The sequence below is a fragment of the Balaenoptera ricei genome, chromosome 20, assembly GCF_028023285.1.
Source record: "Balaenoptera ricei isolate mBalRic1 chromosome 20, mBalRic1.hap2, whole genome shotgun sequence".
NCBI classification, from domain to species: domain Eukaryota; kingdom Metazoa; phylum Chordata; class Mammalia; order Artiodactyla; family Balaenopteridae; genus Balaenoptera; species Balaenoptera ricei.
This window is the reverse complement of record NC_082658.1, coordinates 48,224,356-48,246,449: the sequence shown is the minus strand read 5'-3', so window position 1 is coordinate 48,246,449 and position 22,094 is coordinate 48,224,356. Positions and strand designations below refer to the sequence as shown.

At 47.3% G+C, this 22,094-nt stretch overlaps 2 protein-coding genes across 6 annotated transcripts in view; one reads left to right on the top strand and one right to left on the bottom strand.

The window, feature by feature from the left end:
- The window catches only part of SEZ6 (seizure related 6 homolog), a 98,275-nt gene that overhangs the window by 6,430 nt on the left and 69,751 nt on the right, over positions 1-22,094 (top strand). The gene's annotated exons all lie outside the window — the stretch shown is intronic.
- On the bottom strand, positions 1,422-13,748 carry PIPOX (pipecolic acid and sarcosine oxidase). Of its 2 annotated transcripts, XM_059907017.1 has the most exons (8): positions 13,603-13,748; positions 12,250-12,398; positions 5,605-5,818; positions 5,139-5,321; positions 4,487-4,633; positions 3,968-4,126; positions 3,304-3,379; positions 1,422-3,018 (listed from the first exon to the last, which is right to left on the bottom strand). In XM_059907017.1, exons 1-8 carry the CDS (start codon positions 13,714-13,716, stop codon positions 2,888-2,890), a joined length of 1,173 nt encoding a protein of 390 aa, XP_059763000.1. In that variant the 5' UTR covers positions 13,717-13,748; the 3' UTR covers positions 1,422-2,887. The 2 variants fall into 2 exon arrangements, with proteins under 2 accessions (XP_059763000.1, XP_059763001.1); XM_059907018.1 differs by lacking the exon at positions 3,968-4,126.

Below are 22,094 nucleotides of genomic sequence, written 5' to 3'. Positions count from 1 at the left end.
GTAGGCAGGGAGATAACGCTGGTGGGTCTGCTTGGCAAATCCTTCAGTGTTACCAAAACCCTCAAGTTGTCCTCCGAGCCCACCTACAATGTCTAGTCCTCTTCTCCATATCCACAGACTCTATTTCCTCCATCCCTTCTTCCCCTCTATGACCCCATCCCACCCTCAGTAAGAAATGCTCAGTTCCTCCCACTTGGGTTGTGTGCAGCATCCCTGCAGGTCCTCACCTGCCTTCTTGGCCTGCACGTTGCCAGTCTCTGCTTATCCAATTCCTGTTTCTCTCCACTCTTCCCTGACCTCATCCCTCCCACACACACCCGTCCTACCCCACACGCCCCTGCCCCTGCCCCTGCTTGCACTCTGTTTCTAGGACACACTGGCTCATTTCTAAAGCGACTTCGCCAGCCCAGGCAGGGCTTGTCAGCATCCCCCACTTGTCCTTTCTCAGCCTCCTCTAGACACTTGTCCCCTCCGTTAGCTGTCACCAGCAAGCTGAATAAGACTGGATATTTTGGAAGGGGAGCTGCAGCTGGCTGGGGGAGGAGGGTGGCACTGAGAGAAGCAGAAGCAGAGGGAGCTGCGGAACGAGAGGGAGAGAGAGGTTCCCAACATCCTTCCTCCCCAACTTTGCCAGCTTGGGAGCTGTCAGGATCTTACACTGATCCCTCTCTGTACCGCATTTTTCTCTCTCTCAGTAATAACACAATACCTTGCTTTACAATTTACCACGTTCTCTTACAGACCTCCAGGTATCTGCATGGTGCACTCCCTCTCCTCCAAGTCTGCTCAAATGCCTCCTCCTCAATGAGTCCTACCCTGACCACCATTGAAAAGGGCAGCCCCTCCCCCAGCATTCTCTATCTTCCCCATTCTGCTCTGTTTTTTCCGCAACGCACTTGTCACCCTCTAATGTACAATGCAATTTATTTATACGTATTATTTACGTCTTCTCCTCACTGAACTGTAAACACCACAAGAGTAGAGATTGTCATCTGTTTTGTTCACAGATACATCCACCATGCCTAGCACAGTGCCCGGCATACAGCAGAACTCAACAAATATTTGTGTGTTGAATGAATGAATGAATGATCTTATTTGATCCTCACATACTCCTGTAGAGTTGGACAGTATTATTATTCCCTTTTTCTTTATTGCGGTAAAATATACATAACTTACAATGCACCATCTTAACCGTTTTAGGTGTGCAACTGAGTGGCATTTAAGTACATTCACAATGTTGTGCAGCCATCACACCATCCATCTCCAGAACTTTTTTATCTTCCCAAACTGAAACTCTGTGCCCATTAAACAATAACTCCTTATTCCCCCCTCCCTCCAGCCCCTGGCAACCACCATTCTACTTTCTGTTTCTATGAATTTGACTACTCTAGGTAGCTCACACAAGTGGAATCATACAATACTTGTCCTCTTATGTCTGGATTATTTTATTTAGCATTATGTCTTCAAGGTTGATCCATGGAATGTATCAATAGTATTATTCCCATTTTACAGATATGATTATTCCCACTTTACAGAGGCTGTGGTTTGGGGAACTAAGTGAGAGCACCCAAAAAGCAGACTTGGCATGGGGTTGACAGGATTGGCTGGCTTTTATAATTCCCAGGAGAAATCAGTACTAATCCATGTGCCTAGGCCTATAAGGCAATTGAAGAGTAATTTCCTCTGTGTTGTTATTTCCTTTGGGAATATTTTTACTCTTATTTCCATTTCCCACTCTTCCCCTCTCAGCGATTCCTTCGAACATTTCCACCCCGCCCAGTCCCAGTTTTTTTCTCCCCAGAGCACTTTAACTCCTGTTCTTTTGGGTCAAACTGGCCCTGTCTAGAAATGCTCCTGCTTGGGTTTCATCTGAGTGCACTCAGCCTTGCTTGAGCCTCTGTTTACACCTCTCACCCCTCCACCCACCCTGGGGCAGTTATGAGCCTGTTTCCTTCCAAAACAATTAGTGCAGGGAGGCCAGCCACTCGGTGTTAATGCCGTTTCATTAAGTGGGAGCAATCCTAATGATAATAAAATGGCACATTTAACATTCAAACATTGAACAGGGTTTCTAAGCGAGTGTGTCTCTCTCTTCCTTTCTGGTAGAACAGCTCCATCTTCATAAAGACCTGACAATACACCTTAATGAGAGACTGGGGAGCTGAGCGTCTTTATAGAACCAGAGAGAGGATGAGAACCAGACAAAGAATCCAGAGAAAGAGGGTGCGGTGCATTGAGGGGATAAAGACCCCAAGGAGTCCTGGGATAATGGATTCTGTGGTGCTAATTTAGACAGTTAAAGTCTATAAGAGATAAGGTCACATGGAAGATAAAGCCCACCACAGGCTTTCATGCAATGCAGTCATTTACTTATCTGTTCAACACATTTTTTGCAACAAACATTTACTGTGCACCCAAGATGAGCCAAATTTTACAGGAGTTTGTGATAGAGGGTGGCTCTCGTTTTATGAACAGGAATGCCAAGGGCCTTAGTGGTCTACAGATCATCTTATTTACTCTCCCCCAGGCAGCTTTATTCAAATCTATCCCAAATTCATCAAATGCCCCTATGAAGAGAATTTTAACAACTGCTTTGGTCTCCTGAGCCAGTCCTTATGCCCCCTCCTTATTGAGACATCCAGCTTCAAGGTCCTTGCTACTCTGTGATTATAGAATATCTGATTGAACTTCTGAAGCAAAAGAAGTGTGGGATTGGGGAGCTGGCTAGGGAAAGAAGGTAAATTCAATCAGCTGGTGTTTATGGGGAACTGAAGAGGGGCAAGAAAAAAGGATAACATCTCACAGCCACTTCCTTCCTCTGAGAAGTCTTTCCCAGAAGAGGGCTTTATTCCCAGCTCCTCTGCACAGAAGGGAAGCAGCTGGCCAGTCACATGTGGGCTTTGCCGAGGCAGGGGAAGCGGCTGATTCGAAAAGGTGTCAAGTCATAGGATGGCATTAATTTCATGCTTAATTCATACAGGATCTTCCCCACAACAGGGGACAGCTTAAACCCATGCCCTAGGGAAAGGAGAACAGGTGGTCAGGCATCCTCAGAGACAGGTACTGGACTCCCTGGATGTCCCCTACACAGTCCCCAGATAACATTCCCATTGGTCGCATCCCAAAGCTGGAAGTTGCCTCCCACCATGAGAACTCTTTCTTCTCTGATAGCCCCGCTCAGCCCCCTTATGCACTCAAGGTCTATGCTTTGGCCCCTCTCTGCTCAACTAAAAAAACACCATTTTGCCTGGCACTGAGGTAGGTCAACTTTAAGGCACCCCGTCTTCCCTCGCTCAGGCTCACCAGAGAATCCGGCACCAATGACAATGTTATCGTACTTTGGGTGTCGATCAAGAATGAAGTGCTCATCAGGGGTGTTCTAGAAAGAAACAATCACACCTGTGTCCTTTGAGGATAGAGGGAGGAGGGAGAACCGCAGGCTCAGAAGGGAGGAGACTCAGCTGGATTTCTTTCCAGAAAGAATAGGAATGGGGCACAGGAATGCTTTCTGCATGCCAGTGCCCTAGGGTACGCCAGTCTTTCTCATTTGTCCATCTGTCTCTTCTCGTGTAGAGCTATGAACACAGTAGGTGCTCAGTTAACGCGTGCAAACTAACTTTAGCGAAGATGCCTCAGGCCCTGGTGACATCTGTCTCTTCTCTTTGTCCCTAAGGCCTGCTCAACTAGCACATCTTGCCAAAAACTCTTTTAGAGCTCTTCTGGGAAACATAGTGAAGGACTGCCAGACGTATGCCTAGTTTCCTAATGAAAAAGAATACGAATAACCTCTAGTGGGCCCTCTCTGGTGGCGGTGAACTGACCCGCAGAAATGAGCTCATTTGTTTCAAGTCACATACTGTGTCAGGGGTCAGGTAGAGTCCAGCCTGAGCAGCACAAGGCCAGTCTGTCTCATTCCCCTGTTCTCCAGGGCTGCGAGAGAGCCTGGCCCAGTTGCCCGCACCCTTACCGTGTACATGCAGTGCTCCATAACAGCAGGCTCAGGCTCTAAGTTAGGTAAGTGATCTCTGACAAAGCAGCTCAGGATGTGGACGTCTTGGATGTCTGAGAAAGCTGCAGGGCAGTCCCGCTCCTCAGGATCTGCATTGTTGCCGTGGTGATAGCAGACCTGGCTCCCAATCAGAGCAGTGTGAGCTGGGATGGCCGGCCTCCTGCACACCACCCCCAACCCAGGGGGCAGGTTGTACACTGAATGCACCCCATCCATCATCCCAGCCTTCCCCAGTCCTGACAGATGCTGTTTGTGGCCACATTAGTTTGCCTAGCTGTCCATTCCCCCGCCAACCCTATGTTTGCAAAGGAAGGGCTCCAGGACAGACAGGGGTCTTGTGTTGTGCATAGTGAATAGTGAAGTCCGTTCCTGCTCCTGCCCGCTGGGATCCGAGGGAGTCTGGTGAGAGGAAAGTTAGAATAGCTGCCCCAAATCTGCCTGGACCCCTATTAGCCTTCTCTTGGCCTCTCCGCTCACCTTCATCAGCCCTGGGTACTCTCCGGAGGGCAATCCATAGATGTGGTAAGGAGCCAGGCTGAAGCCCAGGAAGCATGGAAAGGCCTGGGACACACCATAGCTTCCGGGAACCTTCTCTCGCCAGTAACACACGTTGATCCGCAGGGTCTTGGAGCAGGAAGAAGAAGTGGGAAATGAAGGGGGAAAGCATTTCTGGGGTCCCATAGCCCTTTAATATAAGCCCAGATGCCCTGATTAACTCACCCATCTTTGTTTCACTCAATTCTCATGTCATTTACATGTTACATTATGTTATGATGGATAAAAATTGCTGAATCTGTCTCTTCCCCTATTCTTAATCTTCTCCCAAAACTGCATCCAGCCTACTTCTCTCTCTCCCCAGGAGTTAATGATACCTCATGTTTATTGAGTGCTTACTATAGGCCAGGCCATCTCCTAAGGTTATATATATATGTGTATATAATTTAATTTAATTCTCCAACAGCCCTATTCCCCTTTTTTTATGGTTATAAAATTGAGGCTAAGTGAGGTGAAGGTGAATGAATTTGCCCAAAGTCATCCACTAGCAAGCGGCAGATGGAAGACTCAAGTCCATCTGGGTCCAAGGCTTCTTTTCTTAAGCACCAACCCTCAGGCTTCCAGCTCCCCTTACCTGGAGAGGCAGCTCAATTCCCAGGGGACGGAGGAGCCGGTTGGTCCAAGGACCTGCTGTGATGATCAGGCTCTTGGCTTGGTAGCTCCTGGAGGTGGTTTTCACCACGACCAGTAGCCCTGGTTTTATCTCCATCACCTTCTCTCCATCATGCACTATGCCTCCTAGCTGTCGAATTGCATCCTGAAAGGGCAGGAGCAGGGAAGGGCGAATCAGTTACGTATGTGGTTCACCCTGGTGGACAAAGAATCCTTCATCGAGTGCAGAAAAGAGAGGGCAGAATCTAAACCTCCTCTCCCATATTGTCGAGGCCTAGCAGGGTATATAAAACTGCCCAGTCCAAAAAGTCAAGACTAAAGCTGGCAGGGCAAAGGCTCTCATCCAACTGGGGGTCAGGGGATGGCTGATGGAGACCCAGGATGCCCAGAGCAGGAGCTGCAGTGCCCCTAATGTTGCAGGATATCACCTGAAGGGCTCTGAGCGCCTTGTCAGCATAGAGAACTCCTCCAGACTTTTCCAAGAGCCCCACTTCTCCCCTGGCCAACCGAATATTGGGGAAACGTTGCTTCAGTTCCTCAGATGGAAGACACTGGTATTCCACTCCCTGCCTAGACAGAGTAGCCTGGATTATCTTTAATTCTGCATTCTCCTTCATTCCCAGCAGCAGTAGTCCAGTCTGCCTATAAAAAAAAAAAAAAGACACCTGAGTGAGAGTCTGCGTCCGGGCCCTGGGCCTTCTCTGTCATTTTTCAGCAAGGGGCCCAGACCAGGCATCAAGGGGAGTCCTGGCCTCACATTCAAAAAACAGGCAAAGACATCTCCATTCTGTTGTAACAGTCCAGTATTGTTGCGCTGGTTTCTAGCCCATCCCCAAGTCTGCCCTTGGCTCTCACTATTGGTTTGCTTATCCCTCCATCTTCCCTCATCAGGATCCATCCTGCCCTTGAGGTCAGAGATCCTAAGTCCTCTTTTATCTCCACCCCTAGAAAGTGGTAAATGTTCAATGAACTTGTTAAGATTTCTTCCCTTTCCTCCAGTCCCCTGACCCCACTCACTGTTTTGATCTCAATTCTTTATCCCCTTTCCCCTCCCCAACTCCCTGCTGTTTCTTTTCCCTGTTCTTTTTTCTTGTCATATAATGTTTTGTCTCTTCTTGTGCATCTATCTCTCAGTTCCTTCTCAGAGGCTGCCTGTTTTGTGGAAAGGGTCCTAAGTTGGGAGCTCTGGCCCTGGGTCCAGTCCTGGCATCCCCTCTGTGACCTTGGTCTGATTGCTCGCTGATCCAACCTCAGATTCCTCCTCTGTAACGCATGACTGTTGGACTATTGGTGGTTCCACACCAGGGGAGTTGTGGAAATGGCATGGATCATTTTTTTGCTTGTCACAATGCCTGGGGGTTGCCACTCACATTTGGTGGGCAGGGGCCAGGGATGCTAAACCTGCAATGCTCAGGAAGATCCCACCCAAATGCCAATAGTGCCCTCATGCAGAAACCCTAGTAGGTGAGATGGCCTCTTAGGACTCCAGCAATTAATTCAGCGATTCAGTGATTTTGTTTCTCCCTATACATCCCTCTGTGTTTCTTCCTCCATAAGAGAATGAGAGCTGTTTCTCTTTAATGCTTTCCATCTCTCTGTCACAAGAGATCAGAGCTCCCTTTTGAGGGGAACTGATCAAAACAATAGAAGGGTCACTTTGGCCCTTGGGACCATTCCTGTAGTCCCTCTCGGTTTCAGCAGCCACAGTGACAAGCATCAGCCTGACACATCCCCCAGGTACTGTATATAAAGCTCGTAATAGCCTATAATGGAGTCTCATGGATATTACATGCTTCAAAATCCCACATTATCTAGTTGGGGGGATTAAAGAGAAGATTGGGAGGGGGTAGGGACACAGCGGGCCCTGGGGCCAGTGTCAGTACACAGAGCCGCGCAGCATGCCCAATCCATTTGCCATGGCCCCCGCCTACCCAGCATTCACCACTGGTGAGAAAGCAGTGAACGCCTCTGCCTCTTCAAAGCTCAGCAGAGGAAAGATGCTGTAGAAATCCCCACCAGCCAGCAGACCGTCTTTTTCCTGTGGCCCCAAAAGAACTTCAGATTGGTTCTCAGTTAATGAAAACTTGCCTAGTAAACTCCTTGGTCAACAGGATAATTAAGTCACCCAAGCATACGTTCTAGAGCCCTTTGTACCTGATGAGGTTGTGGCTGTGTAGAATTCTGGGAAAGACCTCACCTTAGCAGTCACAATGTCAGATCCCTGGCCCGGAAATTCCAGAGCAGCATATTCTAACCTCTGCCTGCAATATACTAGCCTTGGTCTCTCACATACTCTGAGATTTAGTTACTTTCCCTTCCTTCCTCCTTCCCTTGAAATAAGAACTCCTCTTTCAGGAATGTACTATATGGAGGAAATGAACTCACGCCAAAGCAAGGGGCAAATCTGTCGAATTATGAAATGCTGAGTGATGTTCTAATTCCCAAGCCATCCTGCGGTGGATGAAGCGGGAGCTCCCCATCCCTAGGAGTAATCAGCAAGCTGATTCTGCCGGTGAATGTAATTGTGCCAATTGTAATCATTTTGCTCCAGCTCTCTGCCCCTGTGGCATTTATTTCTTAGCCCAGATATTGATCTAACAGTGGGAAATTTTCCATCTGAATTTGTGATGCTGGACCCTCCCCTAGTCCGGAGATGCGTTTGGGAAATTCTAATTTTCCGTGGATCACAGCTGAGCTATTTGGCCTGAGGGAAACCATGCACTGCCAGAGAAATGCCTTGGATTGGAGAGAGATTTTTGACCATTATGAGCAAATCGGAAATAAATGTAAAACACTGCCTGGAAATGCAAAGGCCTGTCATTATGGGAAATAGGTGAGAGGCTCCTGTGGGAGATGCTTAGAGAATTGGAAATCAGTCAATCAAAACCGGGATCGGAGAATGGGCCTTCTTCCCCCAATATGAAGATAGATGACTTCCATGCACAGATTGAAAATCATTTAAGTGCTTATTTTCTTAATGGCTTTTCCTAGATCCCAATAAACAGTCTGCTTATTCTGCATCAATTTCTCATCCCTATGCTCTGGGCCCCCCTTTCCTCTTTTTCTGCTCAGATCCAGGCTACGAAGTTTGGGGAGGAGGAGGGTGAGAAGGGACAAGGGCATTGCAGGAAAAAAAAAATGACCAGGAAATGAGCGGTCAGGGCTGGTCTAGAAAGATGGCACCTTGTAGTGAGGCTGGGGTGCTGGGGATCCCTGGAAAGAGTCCAGCTCCCAAGTCCCAGAACACCATCAGAGCATTTGGTACTAACTGTGCCTTCCTCCCAACCCTAGCTGGATCCAGCCCTAGGAAGAGATAATCAAAGATTCCTCCCAAGGGCCTTGTTGACTTCTCTATGGCCCAACTAAAGCCTCAGACATGATGTAGGGAGTTGGTGATGAGGGATTTCCACCATTTACTATAGCAGGACAGGAGGCAGGATGGAGTGGGGAGGATTTGGGAGGGGCAGACAGCTCTCCCTGCATCTGCCATTTCCCAACCCAAGCTCCAGCTTTCCCCGCTCTGGGTTAAAAGTGCCAGGAAAGCCAGCTCTCAGAGTCACCTTGGGGAAGGGACTCCAACAGGGACTCGGTAATGGCTGCTGTCTTTGTTGGTTTTGGAGGAGCTCTTGGCGTTTCATCTTCTGCTCAGTGGGCCGAGGTGGAATTGGTTAACAAAGACTGCTCCAGGGAGGGGATGTGGCTGACAAGCCAGACACTTCGCAGACACAGGAAGCAGCAGCTGCGCAGGGGGCCACCAGGTTCTGGCAGCAGCTGTACTGCCTACGGCTGTGATCTTGTCTGATATTGTCAGCTAAGCAGGGGCAGCCCGGGTCAGGAGCTAGATAGTAGGACTCAAAGGGAGAAGGTGGGGCAGGAAAGAGATGGGCCACAGAGCTGGGATTTGCTCTTGGTATCAGCATCCTGGCTGTACACATCACAAAAGATTCAGACCTTGTGATCTGACACATGTGTCATCGTCTGTTCCCAGAATATATGCAAATATCCTGAGCCACCCATATTTAGTATGCCACTGTCACAGGAAGCAGCAGAAGAGAATGAAGAGAATTGGACAACCACCTTATCAACTCCTGAAGGTTTTTTTTTTAAATCATCATCAAATATCATTAAGTAAATATGTTCATATCTATCAGTTCAATTATGATATTGTGCTGGTTCTTCCAGAAGAACCTAGGAGAATAAGAATCACACAGCTGATGAATCATTTAGAAAATCAGAATTAGGAACAAAAGCTAAAGGAATTGGAATAGGAAGTATCTGTTCTGTGTCTCTACTAAGTAAAAGAACCAAATAAATTAGTGTGCCTGAGTAAATTAGGTTGGCCATAAGAAAGGACTTGCTAATAATAACAACAACAACAATAATAATAATGCCTAGCGCTATATAGAACTTCAAAGATTTTTCAAAGAACATTCACTTTACTCTTCATTTTCCATAATTGGGGCTGTGAAGCATAGGGATAGTCTTTTAAGAGGAGCTATGATATGTCCCAGTCTTTAAATGTACGTTAGCAGCCTTCTGACCTGGGATGATTTAGGCATGAACTTGTTTGGAGACAGGGGATGGACAAGGTAACCAGTTTGTGGTATTTCCTAAATCAGGAGCCAGCAAGTGATGACCCAGGGGCCAAATCACCTGTTTTTGTCTGTCCCACAAGCCAAGATGGTTTTTATACTTTTAAATGGTTGATAAAAAGCAAAAGAAGAATATTTCTTTTTTTTAATATTTATTTGTTTGTTTGTTTATTTTTGGCTGCATCAGGTCTTAGTTGTGGCACGTGGGCTCTTTCATTGCGGCGCACGGGCTTCTCTCTAGTTGTGGCATGCAGGCTCCAGAGCACGTGGGCTCTGTAGTTGCGGCAAACGGGCTCTCTTGTTGTGGCACGCGGGCTTAGTTGCCCCTCAGCATGTGGGATCTTAGTTCCCTGACCAGGGATCGAACTCACGTCCCCTGCATTGGAAGGCGGATTCTTAACCACTGGACCACCAGGGAAGTCCCGAAGAATATTTCATGACATGAAAATTATCTGAAATTTGTGTCCATAAATAAAGTTTTATTGGAACCCAGCCATGCCCATTTGTTTACATATTATCTGTGGCTGCTTTCACAATGGCACAGTTGAATTGTTGGCAGAGTTGAATCGTTGCAATAGAGACCATATGGCCTGCGAAGCTGGTAAAACTATGTGGCCATTCACAGAAAAAGTTTGCCAAACTCTGTTCTAGACTGAAAGCTGAGTAATTCTGTGACTTGCACTACAGGTTAAGACCCTGACTACTCAGTAGCAACCCTCTCATGAGTTTGTGGGGAGAATTAAATGAGTTAACATGGATCAAGTACTTTTAGAACAGCCTTAGTTTCTTATTCTAAGCACTAAAACACGCAGTGATAATGATAATGATGATGATGATTTGTCAGGTACTATTGCAAGCCCTTTACAAACTTTATCCTCACGACAGACACAGGAAATAGATATTATTACCCCTACTTTACAGATGAGAAAACTGAGTCTCACAGAGGTTAGACAGCTTGCTCCAAACCACACAGCTAAATATGTCAGAGCAAGATGATATCTAGAGCCAGGCCTGCCTGGTTCCAAAGCCCTTCCAAATTCCTGTCCTCCTGCCAAAGAGAAGGATTGTGAGATTATGAGATTCTCCTATCCAAGGGTCCCTTTCCCTGTCTCCAGCAGCCCTTCCCCTCTATGTCCATGGTTGCTGCATCCCATCTGTCTCCTTCTGCCTTTCTTCCCCCCTTGCTCACTGGAGATAGGATACAGCTGACCCAGAATAAGTGGAAGGAACTGCCATTTATTCAAAAGTACTAGGCATAGTGCCAAGTATTTCGCAAGAGTCTCGTTTAATCCTCACAAAGCCCTGTGAGAAAAATGAGGCGCAGAGAGGTACAGAAACTTTTCCAAGGTCACACAGCTTGTGAGAGGTAGAGCACGAAGTCAAATTCAAGCCTGTCTGACTCCAGAATTGTCTCCCCTCTGAAAGATTCCAGACACTTTCCAAACATCTTTTAGTTGCCTCCTTGTCTGCTGGGATGAAGTGTGCCCTCTAAGGCCTCAGCAGTTCTTTTAACGCAAGATACTCAGCAGTATTCACAGATGGCTGACAGAGAGAGGTCCCTTTGCCAGGCCACGCCTCAGCAAGACGTGCTCCTTTATTCGGGTGCTGGGTGTATTAGCTGCCTCTGGAATAAATCTGTAATTAGCTGCCCTAGCTGTATTTGCATAATGGATTTCACTTTGTTCTTAAGTTAATGGTGTTTTTGCAACAGAACAGTAACCTCTTGGTTCCTGGCCATTAAAATAACTGCCACCCTGTAGGGTAGAGCAGTGGTTTTGTAGGAAGTTCAGTTAAGAGCCACAGAGAAGGCGGGAGGGGTGGTAGGATGGCTGGTAAAAGTTCTCTTTGCCTCCTGGGTTGTCTGCCTTCCTCCCCATGAATATTTGAAAGGTCAGTGAGGGGGGGTCTTAAGGGCCAGAGAAGGCCGTGCAGGCAACAGAGAAATAGCTGCAGGCTCACTCCCTGGTCAGCAATGCAGCCTGAGGAGCATCCCCATTTGCTCCTATGGGAGGAGGTATTCAGAGAATGAAATGGATTTATAAGGGTTGTTCTGGGGGAGAGGACCCAGCGTGAAAGTTTGTGATACTAGTAGGAATATAAAGAATCAAGCAGAGGCCTCCTCCTCTATTTCAATCCCTGCCCTGAGAGGGTCTCTGACGGTTCCACGGAGATGTAGATACAAACTCCAGCTCTGAGCATCTGCCCAGTGTCTTTCCAGCAGTTTTCCCCAAACAACCCCTGCAAGCCTTGGACACATGGTCTAACCCCAGCCCTGGAACTCAGAGACTGGCAGGAGCCAGCTGGACCTGTCGGGTGACCACGATGACAGCAAGCAGAATGCTTCCACGTGTCTGGCACTTCCGGAGGCCCCGTGTCCCTCCGTTGCATGTCAAGTATTCCTGGCACCGCCCTCTTGCATAGTAAAAGCACCCCCAGGTGCTGAGCCCCATGATTCAAGGAATTCTCCCCCACTAACCCAACCTGTATAATTGGGTTCCCGCCTCATGCTCCAGCTGGGCCCATATCTGGTAGCACTCAGCCATCATCTGGGTGTAGAAGTCTTCAGGGTACGCCCTTCGGATTATCCGGCTCTGCCCATGGGAACTTCCTCGGGAGTGCGGGAGGAAGAACTGGAGAAGGAGGACAAGAGACAACTGCAGCTGTCACCCCTCCCCTTTCGGAGCCCGCTCATCACGTGCTGTCAACAAGGAGCACTTATTCTTCAAATATTTCCATACAGTCTCCCTTTGTGGCCAAGTTACTGACTTGGCTTCAGGATAGAATTTCTTCAGTAGCTCTAACTCAGGCATCCTTTTTGCTAACATCATTCACATCCCAAAGTCCCTCTGTGAGTTAGTCTTCAGTCATCCTGCTGCAACCTTGCCCCACTTAGACTCAGGGAGAAGCAGAAAGAACCTTTGAGATCATTCTAGTCTAGGCTCCTCATTTTTATGCACAAGAAAACTGATGCTGACTCTTTCTCTGTAGCTTCAGATTGCTCAGGACAAGAGAACCATGTTGAGATTTAGCAAAAGATGGAGTGTTTCCTGAAAGTTTGGACCAGGAATCCCTCAGGCTTTGAGAAAACTGATAGAGAAATGAAAAAGGTTTCTAACCAATCCAGCTCATTACCAAGAAGAATAAACCAAAACCAGCCTGGATAGATGTAGGCAGAATGGGAGGGTAGAAACCTTTGGAAGGTGGGCTGGGTGCACCTGCCCTGGGAAGGCTGTGGATATACAGCACCCAGTCATATGTGCAGTGGCCAGTAAACTGCACTTCATGGGGTCACTTTTCTATAAGGAAAAAAAAAAACCTAAGTCTTATTTCCTGTGTATCAAACAAGGAGGCTGCTATTATCCAGAGGTGGCAGAAAAAACAGAAGCCTCTGCAGGGTTCCAGGGTGAGAGGCCAGAAATATGCAGGGAAGAATCCTACCTCCTAGACTGACAAATCAGCCTTTGCCTCTAGGCAAATTATCTTTATTTAAGGTTACCCAAAGCAGAACTGATTACTTTTCTGGGCCAGGTCAACCATTTTGGCACAGAAGAGACTGGGTGGGAAGAAAGAAGAGATTGGGGTCTGGGGCGCTTCTTGGTCAAGAGCTGGATCTGGGAGGCAGCAAAAGGAGGAAATGTGCCTAGAAACCCAAAGTGGGTCTTAGGGAGGGTGGAACTTTCTTTGCATTGTCATGAAACACACCAGGCAGCTAAGCTACAAATTGCATAGAATTTGTGAAGATCAGGCCCTTTGGCCTTCACCCCACAGAAAACCCTCTTGGGGGCGGAGAAAGGGACAGTCCCTGAGGTCGGGAGTGCAGAGGGGACACGGTACCTGCTCCAGCAGGAGGACCCTCTTCCTGTGTTTGGCCAGGTGGTACGCAGTGAAGCAGCCCTGGATGCCTGCCCCGATCACAATGGCGTCATAGAGATCTTTCTGAGCAGCCATCCTGCCCACTGAGTTAGCCCTACAGCCTCAGAGACCACATACAAAGGAGAAGGCAAGCAGAGGCGCGCTCCAGCCTGAAGGAGGAGGAGTAAAGCAAAGTCCAACCTGGCCAGCATTCCCACAATCCCCTGTGCCCTGTCCTTCTCCCCACTCCTCCCAACCCCCAAAACCTGGCACAGGGCTGAGCCCCCGCCTCCCCTGCAGAGCAGAGCTGGGTAGTCTGATTTGTGAGGTTTAGCCCGGCTCAGCTGCCAGCCTCACCCTTGCATCCCTCTAGCTTTCTATTCTTGGCTCAATTATTGTCATGCAAATGGGCTCCTTCCTATGCCACCTTCCTGTCTCATTATGATCTTTGTCTCAGGCCTTCGGCCCTGGAATTTCAATGCCTCCTAGACCAAGCTGGGCACTCGGAATGCTGCCTCCCCCTGCTGGCCTCCAGCCTGATTTCCTTTGGAGATTCTAGAGGGTCCAGCTCAAAACTTGGCACGATGCCCCGTGTAAGGCCCACCTCCCTGGTGGATGGTGAGGTCGGGGCGGGGGGAGGGGGGTTAGATGCAGGGGCCAATTGGGAGGGCAGGTTTGTGATTATGAAATTATTCTCAGTATGTCTTACCTTTGTCTTTTAAAATGGAGAAGGAGAAATGATCCTGAACAAATTGAAAGGACAGAGTGAGAGGAGGAGCCGTCTCCTGAGGCACAGAAGGGGACCAGGCATCTGCCTAGGGTGTGAGGGCCCCTGGAGTGAGGGCTCCCTCTGTGCAGGGCAGTATGCTAAATGAGTACTCTCGCATGCGTGTGGGACAGAGCTGGGATTCATAAGGCCTAATTCTTTTTATTTTTTTTAATTTTTTAATTTTTATTTTTATTTATTTTTGGCTGCGTCGGGTCTTTGTTGCTGCACACGGGCCTTCTCTAGTTGCGGCGAGCAAGGGCTACTCTTCGTTGCGGTGCACTGGCTTCTCATTGCCGTGGCTTCTCTTGTTGCAGAGCATGGGCTCTAGGCGTGCAGGCTTCAGTAGTTGTGGCACACGGGCTCAGTAGGTGTGGCTCGTGGGCTCTAGAGCACAGGCTCAGTAGTTGTGGCGCAGGCGCTTAGTTGCTCCGCAGCATGTGGGATCTTCCCGGACCAGGGCTCAAACCTGTGTCTCCTGCATTGGCAGGCGGATTCTTAACCTCTGTGCCACCAGGGAAGCCCAGGCCTAATTCTTATACAATTTGGGGGGGGGACTCTGTAAGGAAAGGAAAAGAGGGACTTCCCTGGTGGTGCAGTGGATAAGACTTCGTGCTCCCAATGCAGGGGGCCCAGGTTCGATCCCTGCTCAGGGAACTAGATCCCACAAGCTGCAACTAAGGAGTCCATGTGCCACAACTAAGGAGCTGGTGAACTGCAACTAAAGAGCCCTGGAGCTGCAAGTGAGGAGCCTCCGGCCGCAACTAAGACCTGGTGGAACAAAAGAAAGAAAGAAAGAAAGAAAAAAAACAGAAAAGGAAAAGAAAAATTGTGAATACAAAATTAGGTGCTAGGATTTGGAAGAGATTGTGCAATTGAGGAGCCCTGTGGTTGAAGTTTCATTAGCTTCCTGATAAATCAACCTCTGCATGCATTATCTAGTTTAATCCTCACAGTCCTAGGTGTAAATATTTTTATACCCACTTTTGGCACATTAAAGATGGCTCCCAATTCTTGGTCACTCTTCCCATCACAGGCTCTGTGACTGCTTGACCTATAGAATATGGTGGAAGTGACACTGGGACACTTTCTGGCCCAAGCCTTAAAAGCAGCTTCCTCTTCTTGTCTTGGAACACCCACTCTTGGACCCCTGAGCCTCCATGTTAGTCCAACCACCTGTTGGAGAGACCACGTGGAGAGGCCCTGAGACTACACGGAGAGCCAGACATAAGAGTGAAGCAATCTTGGACCCTCCATCCCAGCCCAGCCACCAGCTAAATACCACTGAGTGACCCAGTTAATGCCACGTGGAGCAGAAGACTCATCCAGCCAAGACCCATCTGAACTCCTGACCTACAAAGTCATGAGATAGAATAAAACAGTTGTTGTTTTTAGCTGCGAAGATTTGAAGTAGTTTTTTATGCAGCCATAACTGAAACACCACTTTACAGCCAAAGACTTGAAGGCTTACAGAGGTTATAACTTGCCCAAAGCCACACACCTGGTAAACATAGGCACTGAGGTGTGAACCTCGGTTTGCCTGTTCCAAAACCTGTTCCCTTAACCACTGTGCTATACCAAGGAGTAGTCAGACTTGTAGTGATGATTCTGATTTGAATTATTTTGCTGTTTCTCTCATGGCCATACTGTGAGTGGGAGAAAATAATAGATCAGGACATCCATGTGACCATAGGAAGATGCTTAGCCCTAGCAAAGAATCCTCCAGAGTGGCCTTGGCAACTAGCTGTTCTTTCAGCCCAGGCTTCCTTTCCTAGGAAGATAGGGGCCCAGAGAGGGGGCGCCATACGATTGGCATTTCTTTTTCTTCTGAAAAATATTTCTCTAGGATCCAGAAGTCACCTCAACTCTCCCCGACCCCTCACCCACATGGGACAAGATAGCATCCACCTCACGATGGGACAGCTTCCTTACGGTAAAAAGTGGCAGACATAACTGAGAAAAATGGACTATTTAAGTATGTAAAGGCTTGATATAAATATATAAGGTCAGCCTTTGGATTTCTCTTGATAAGATGTCAGAGGAGATGAACAGTTTACACAAAGGAGAAGCAGACAATAAATCCTCACGTGGAAATGTACCCCGTGTCACTAGCAATGAAAGAAATGGGAATTAAATAACTTCAAGGTATGATTACGTGCCTATGAAATGAGCAACAATAAATAAAAATGATAAAATCTGTCAATACAGTGGGGACAGAGAGAGAGTAGGGTGGCAACTCAGATTGTCTGGGCTTTCTGGAGAGCTCTGGGGCGATAAAATGGTTCAAACCTTCTGACCTAGAAATTCGACTTGGGGAACTATACCCCAAGGAAATATCCAAGGGAAGAAAAAGGCATTTGTATGAAGACATTCCTAGTTGCGCTTTTATAATATAAAAAAAATGGGAAACAACCCAGCCACGGGGGACAGCTGAACAAACTCTGGCCCGTCGACACAATGGAATACTAGGTAGGATTCAAAATGACAAGTGTGAGGACAGAGGGCTCCGCAGACCTGTGTATATGAAATCATACTGAGGAAGAGAAGCAGAACACAAATAGCCACACACGGATCACAACAAGTTACGTGTGTGTGTATCAAAGATCTAAAGAGAATTTGGCAAGGTGATTGAGCTTAATGCTCATTAATTCCCATATTCTATAAAAATTGCACTTCCATTCATAATTTGTAAAAGGAAAAGGAGAAATCCCCTGAGGAAGCAGATGCTTCATATCTTCCCGGTCACCGGTTCCGGGGCCTGGGGAAGTTCTTTCTTTGTTCTAATCTCAGTTTTCCCCAGCTGCCCCCCACCCCACCCCACCCCCCAACATTTCTTATTGTTCAGTTTTCCCCAGCTGCCCCCCACCCCACCCCACCCCCCGACATTTCTTATTGTTCGTCCTCCGGGAAAGCTACAAAGCAGCTCTGTATCCCACATCTTCTTTGTTTAATATAATATAACTTCAGAAATAAAATAACAATTCCATTTCCCCATCCCTACTTCACAAGCCTGCCCTGGATTCCTGGACTCAAGCATTCTGCTTCTTGTTAAGAATTTCAAACGACTCCTCTGAAAGCAGACACTGGCCATGGTCCAACCTTCAAATGAAAAGCAAACTGGCTTCTGAAGGCTGCCCCTCTCTCTCAGGGTTGCCCATCCTTGTGGCCATCCTGATAGGAGCAGGTAGAGAGAAACGATCCCCTCAAATTCCCTATTAACACCCATTCTGGATCGGAAGACCATTAAAGGGAGAGCCAGCAGCCCTACACTGCTGCCATGTGTCAGCAATTGCCGCTGTGTCCTGGGGCAGAGCCGCGGAGGATGTAAGGCTGAACTGCTCATCTGATGGTTTGATTGACACTTCGCAGACAGGGGTGGGAGAGCCGAGCCAGGGAAGCAGCAAGCTGTACAGCTCAGAAATAATGAGAGGACCTGAATCGTGAGAGAGAGAGAGCACGGAATAAATAAGAGAGACCTGGGAGTTGAATGACTAGGGAGAAGCTTCTGTTCTCTTTCCTCTGCACCTCTTTGCCAAGGAGCTGGAGCCTGGGGCAAGGAGACAGGCAGGCCGACCAGGAAGTGGCCCCTCCAGACCCATCCTGCCAGCTGCTGAGAGTGTTTAGGGCAGAATGTGCAGAGGATGCCAGCATGAGAAAACCAAGAGCAGCAAAGCTGGATCTGTACGTGGTCTCCGTACACATTTCGGACCTATTGCACGTCTCAGCTTTCATCCCTCTCCTCCATCCCCACTCCCTTTGCCCCAGGTCGTCCATCTGCCTTCCTTCACCTAGATTCTTGCATTAACCTCATAAGCAGTCTCTCCACCCCATCCTTGCCCCTCGTAATCTATCCTTCCGTGTTCCTGCCAGAATCCTCTCTCTAAACAGCAAATCTGAACAGGTCACTCCCCGGCTGAAAATTCTTTAATAGTTGGCTATTTCCCATTAGGATAAAATCGCAACTTCTTAGCTTGGCACGCAAGGCAGTAGGCGTTCTGGCCTCTGTCTGCTCCTGCAGTTCGACCGCGGGTCCCTTCTCACTGTGCACTTTAGGCCCTGGCAAGGCTGAGCTGAGAGAGGTTCCAGTGTTCCCTATGATGATCCCAAATCCCTCACACACCCGCAGGCTGACTTGGATGACCTCTCTCCTATAGTCCCTTCCTACCCTGTCTTCATCTCCATGATAACAACGAGCAGAGGATACTATATTGATAAGTGTCTGCATGTCTGCCTTCACCCTAAGCTCCTTAAGGAGAAGGGTCTTCTTTTGATTGTCATTTTTATAGGTAATACAGATATAAGGAACAACAATGAAAAGGTTCAAAAGAAAACACTACAAAAAGGAATTCTCCTTCCCACCCTATCCTCAGCCATTTCCTGCTCCTCACCACATGCAATACTGTCACTATTTTCTTTTGTATGCTTCCAGAGATGTTCTATGGGTATACAAACATACTTATATGGTATATTCCTTTTTTTTTTTAATCTCAGAAGTAACATACTATACAGCACCTTGCTATTTCCATTTCCTATATCTTGGCTTCCACCTGAGTCATCCGGGGCTGGCACATTCTTCCTGATGGCTGCATAGTATTCTCTGGTGTGGAGGAGGCATATGGGACAGAAAATCACCCACACTTGTTTGCTGAATAGACAATGGGTTTCTCTGGCTGTCACAGACACCTTAGACATGTGGCTCTCTAGCCTGCTGGTATCAGGTGTTCAGGGAGGTGAGAGGTCTGTTCTGGACTTGCGCAGCAAGTTTATCAAAGGCTGACAGTGTCTTCTGTGAGTTGCTGAGGACAGTACCCTCCTTCAAGCCAGGAGGTAGGGGGTGGAATCCCCAGAGACCCTGACTTCTGCTTCCTGCCGTGCCTTCGTTTTGTGTTTGTTAAATGGCAAATATTAGGGTCAACTCTGCTCAACTCTGATACAAGAGTTCAACTACTAAGCAGTCTCCAGGGGAGGGAGGAAATAAGGAAAGTCCTGGAAATTGGGCTGAAACCTCTGAGAAAATATTAAATCATCATTTAGCCTAAGCACTGGGGATCTACCTATGAAAGGATGCTCTCAGACCTCCCTGGGATGAGAGGAAATTCAATAAAAATGAGGGAGAAGAGGTTTTCATTGTCTTAAGGGAAAACATCCCTGAAGATGAACAATGGAATCTTCTTAATCTTGTCTTGAGGGCTTTCTACCCCAGCTCTATATAAATATGTGTGCATATTTGCACACTCATCTGACTGTGGTGCTCTAAGATATACCCAGGTGTTCATTAAGTAGCTGTATTTACATGTATGTGTATCTGAGTGGGTATATTTCCACCACTAGGCTTTTGTTTGTTTGTTTTTTATAAAATATTTATTTATTTGGCTGCGTCGGGTCTTTGTTGCGGCATGCAGGACCTAGTTCCCTGACCAGGGATCGAACCCCGGGCCCCCTGCATTGGGATTGTGGAGTCTTAGCCACTGAACCACCAGGGAAGTCCCCTCCACCACTAGGCTTTTGGAGAAGGTCCCATTAAAGCTCAGCAGGCATTGAGGGAAATGGCAAATCAAAGAGTGTTGAGAATTGGTGTCCCAGTTCTGCTCCTAGGAGGTGAGGGTGTGTCTGGAATGGAGACTGCATATGAATCCTCTGTCAGGAATCTCCCCTTCCTCTCTTTTCCACGTCTTTCTTATGCTTCATAGCCTGGATATCAGGAAACTCTGGGGTGGGGAGTTGCAGGGAGGAGTGAGAATTGGGGGCAGGAAAAGAAAAGTAGCTTTTGCATGAATTGGGCTGGCTTGACAGGTGACAAATAGCAACTAAAATTCGGTAGTGTGCAGAAAGATTAACTCCAGGGGTTCAGCTCTCTGGTATTCTCCAGTTTTCAGGGAGATATTGTCTTCCCCTCTCCCACCTCTGCAGATGTTGCTGTTTGTTAGGGAAGGCAGATGGATATGGGAGTTCAGGTCCTCCCCACAATATACTGCCAGACGCAGGGTCATAGTGGCAGAGAATCAGAGGGAAGCCTGAGGGAAAGGAGGGAAGGGAAGGGAAGCAGAATTCTAGACAGCAACTTCTAAGTCATCTTCAATTCCCATTTTCTGCTTGTGACCTCCAGGCTGCCCCCCAAACCAGTCTAGCCCATCTCCTGAGCGTTAATGCCTGCAACATTCATCTCGTACTCTGCTTTCTCACTGGTTCTTATTCTTCTGTTCTTTTTTCTGTTTCTGCCTTGGGCCCCCTTTCTTCCCTTGAGATCAAGAGAGAAGGAGAGGTTTGAGGGAAGGCCTCTGTGGATGGATGGTATGATACCAGGGCCCGGTTGGAGGAGAGGCCTCAAGGCAGTGGAAGAGGGAGAAAGGCCTAAAGGAGCCAGGGAATATTAGGTACCAAAGCCACAGGGCTCTGCTTCTTGGTGGGAGGCTTTATGGAGGTTTAGCCTGCTGGGGCTGGGAAGGAAACTCAGCTGTACCACTCCCTCCTTTCTCATCTGGCTGCTGATTTAAACAGGACTTTCATGCTTGGGATTTACTGGCCTCTTAAATCTGTGGACTAGTGTCTTTTATCAGTTCTGGAAACTGCTCAGCCATTATCTCTTCTCAAATATTTGCCTCTGCCCTATTTGTTCTTTCCTCTCTTTTTGGGATGTTAATTAAACACGTATCAGGCCTCTGTCCACTGTGTCTCTTATCTTCCCTATTCCCTCCTCCCTTTTTTTCTCTCAGTGCTGCATTCTGGGCAATTTCTCACTATTACCTTTTACTTTGCTAATTCTCTGTTCCACTGCATCTAAGATGCTTTTAAATTAATGAGTTGTGGGACTTCCCTGGTGGTCCAGTGGTTAAGACTCCACACTCCCAATGCAGGGGGCCCAGGTTCAATCCCTGGCCAGGAAACTAGATCCCACTTGCTGCAACTAAGAGTTCACAGGCTGCAACTAAAGATCCCGCAGCTAAGATGAAAAAAAAAAAAAAATTAATTACATGGGACTGAGTGAACTGATGAGGAGGAGTATAATTTTTGTGACTTTCTGTCTGAATTAAAAAAAAAAAATCCAACAAGGACTCAGAGGCAAAGAATATACAAATCAATTTTCACTGCAAAGTAAAGGAGCTGTTACAGTGGGGGAATACTGGACTGAATGTCAATATTATGACATAGTATGAGTGTGTTTCATGTTTGGTAATTGCAATCATTGTTGCTTTTGTTGTGGTCATCCATGTACAATGCTTGGTGTCAGTCTATTTATCTCTTGTAAAAATAAAATACAGTGTGTGTGTGTGAAAAAAAAAAAAAGATCCCGCAGCTAAGACCCAGCACAGCCAAATAAATAAATATTTTCTTTTAAAAATTAAAAAATAAATTAATGGGTTGTGTTTCAATTGCAGTTCCTATGGATTTTTTCTTTTTTAGAATTTCTATATTTTTAAAATTCATTTTGTCACCTTACACAATTTCTTATTCCCTGTAAATATTTTCAGGCTTGTCTTTTATTTCTTTGACCACAGGAAGCATTATTTATAGTCTACATCTTTTGTTGTTGTTGTTGTTGTTTGGCCATGCTGCGTGTCTTGCAGGATCTTAGTTCCCTGACCAGGGACTGAACCCAGGCCCCCGGCAGTGAAACCTCGGCTTCTAACCACTAGACTGCCAGGGAATTCGCTATAGTCTACATCTGATCATTCTAATTGTGAAGTCTCTGCTGTTTTTCTTCTTTTTT

What these genes read in the sequence shown, in the direction of transcription:
- PIPOX (XM_059907017.1), bottom strand. Translation starts at nt 13,716, where the DNA reads ATGGCTGCTCAGAAAGATCTCTATGACGCCATTGTGATCGGGGCAGGC. An exon ending in GGGTCCTCCTGCTGGAGCAG is followed by an intron (nt 12,399 to 13,602) that starts GTACCGTGTCCC and finishes CTCCTTCTCCAG; the next exon opens with TTCTTCCTCCCGCACTCCCG. An exon ending in AGTACCCAGGGCTGATGAAG is followed by an intron (nt 4,127 to 4,486) that starts GTGAGCGGAGAG and finishes ATTGGGAGCCAG; the next exon opens with GTCTGCTATCACCACGGCAA.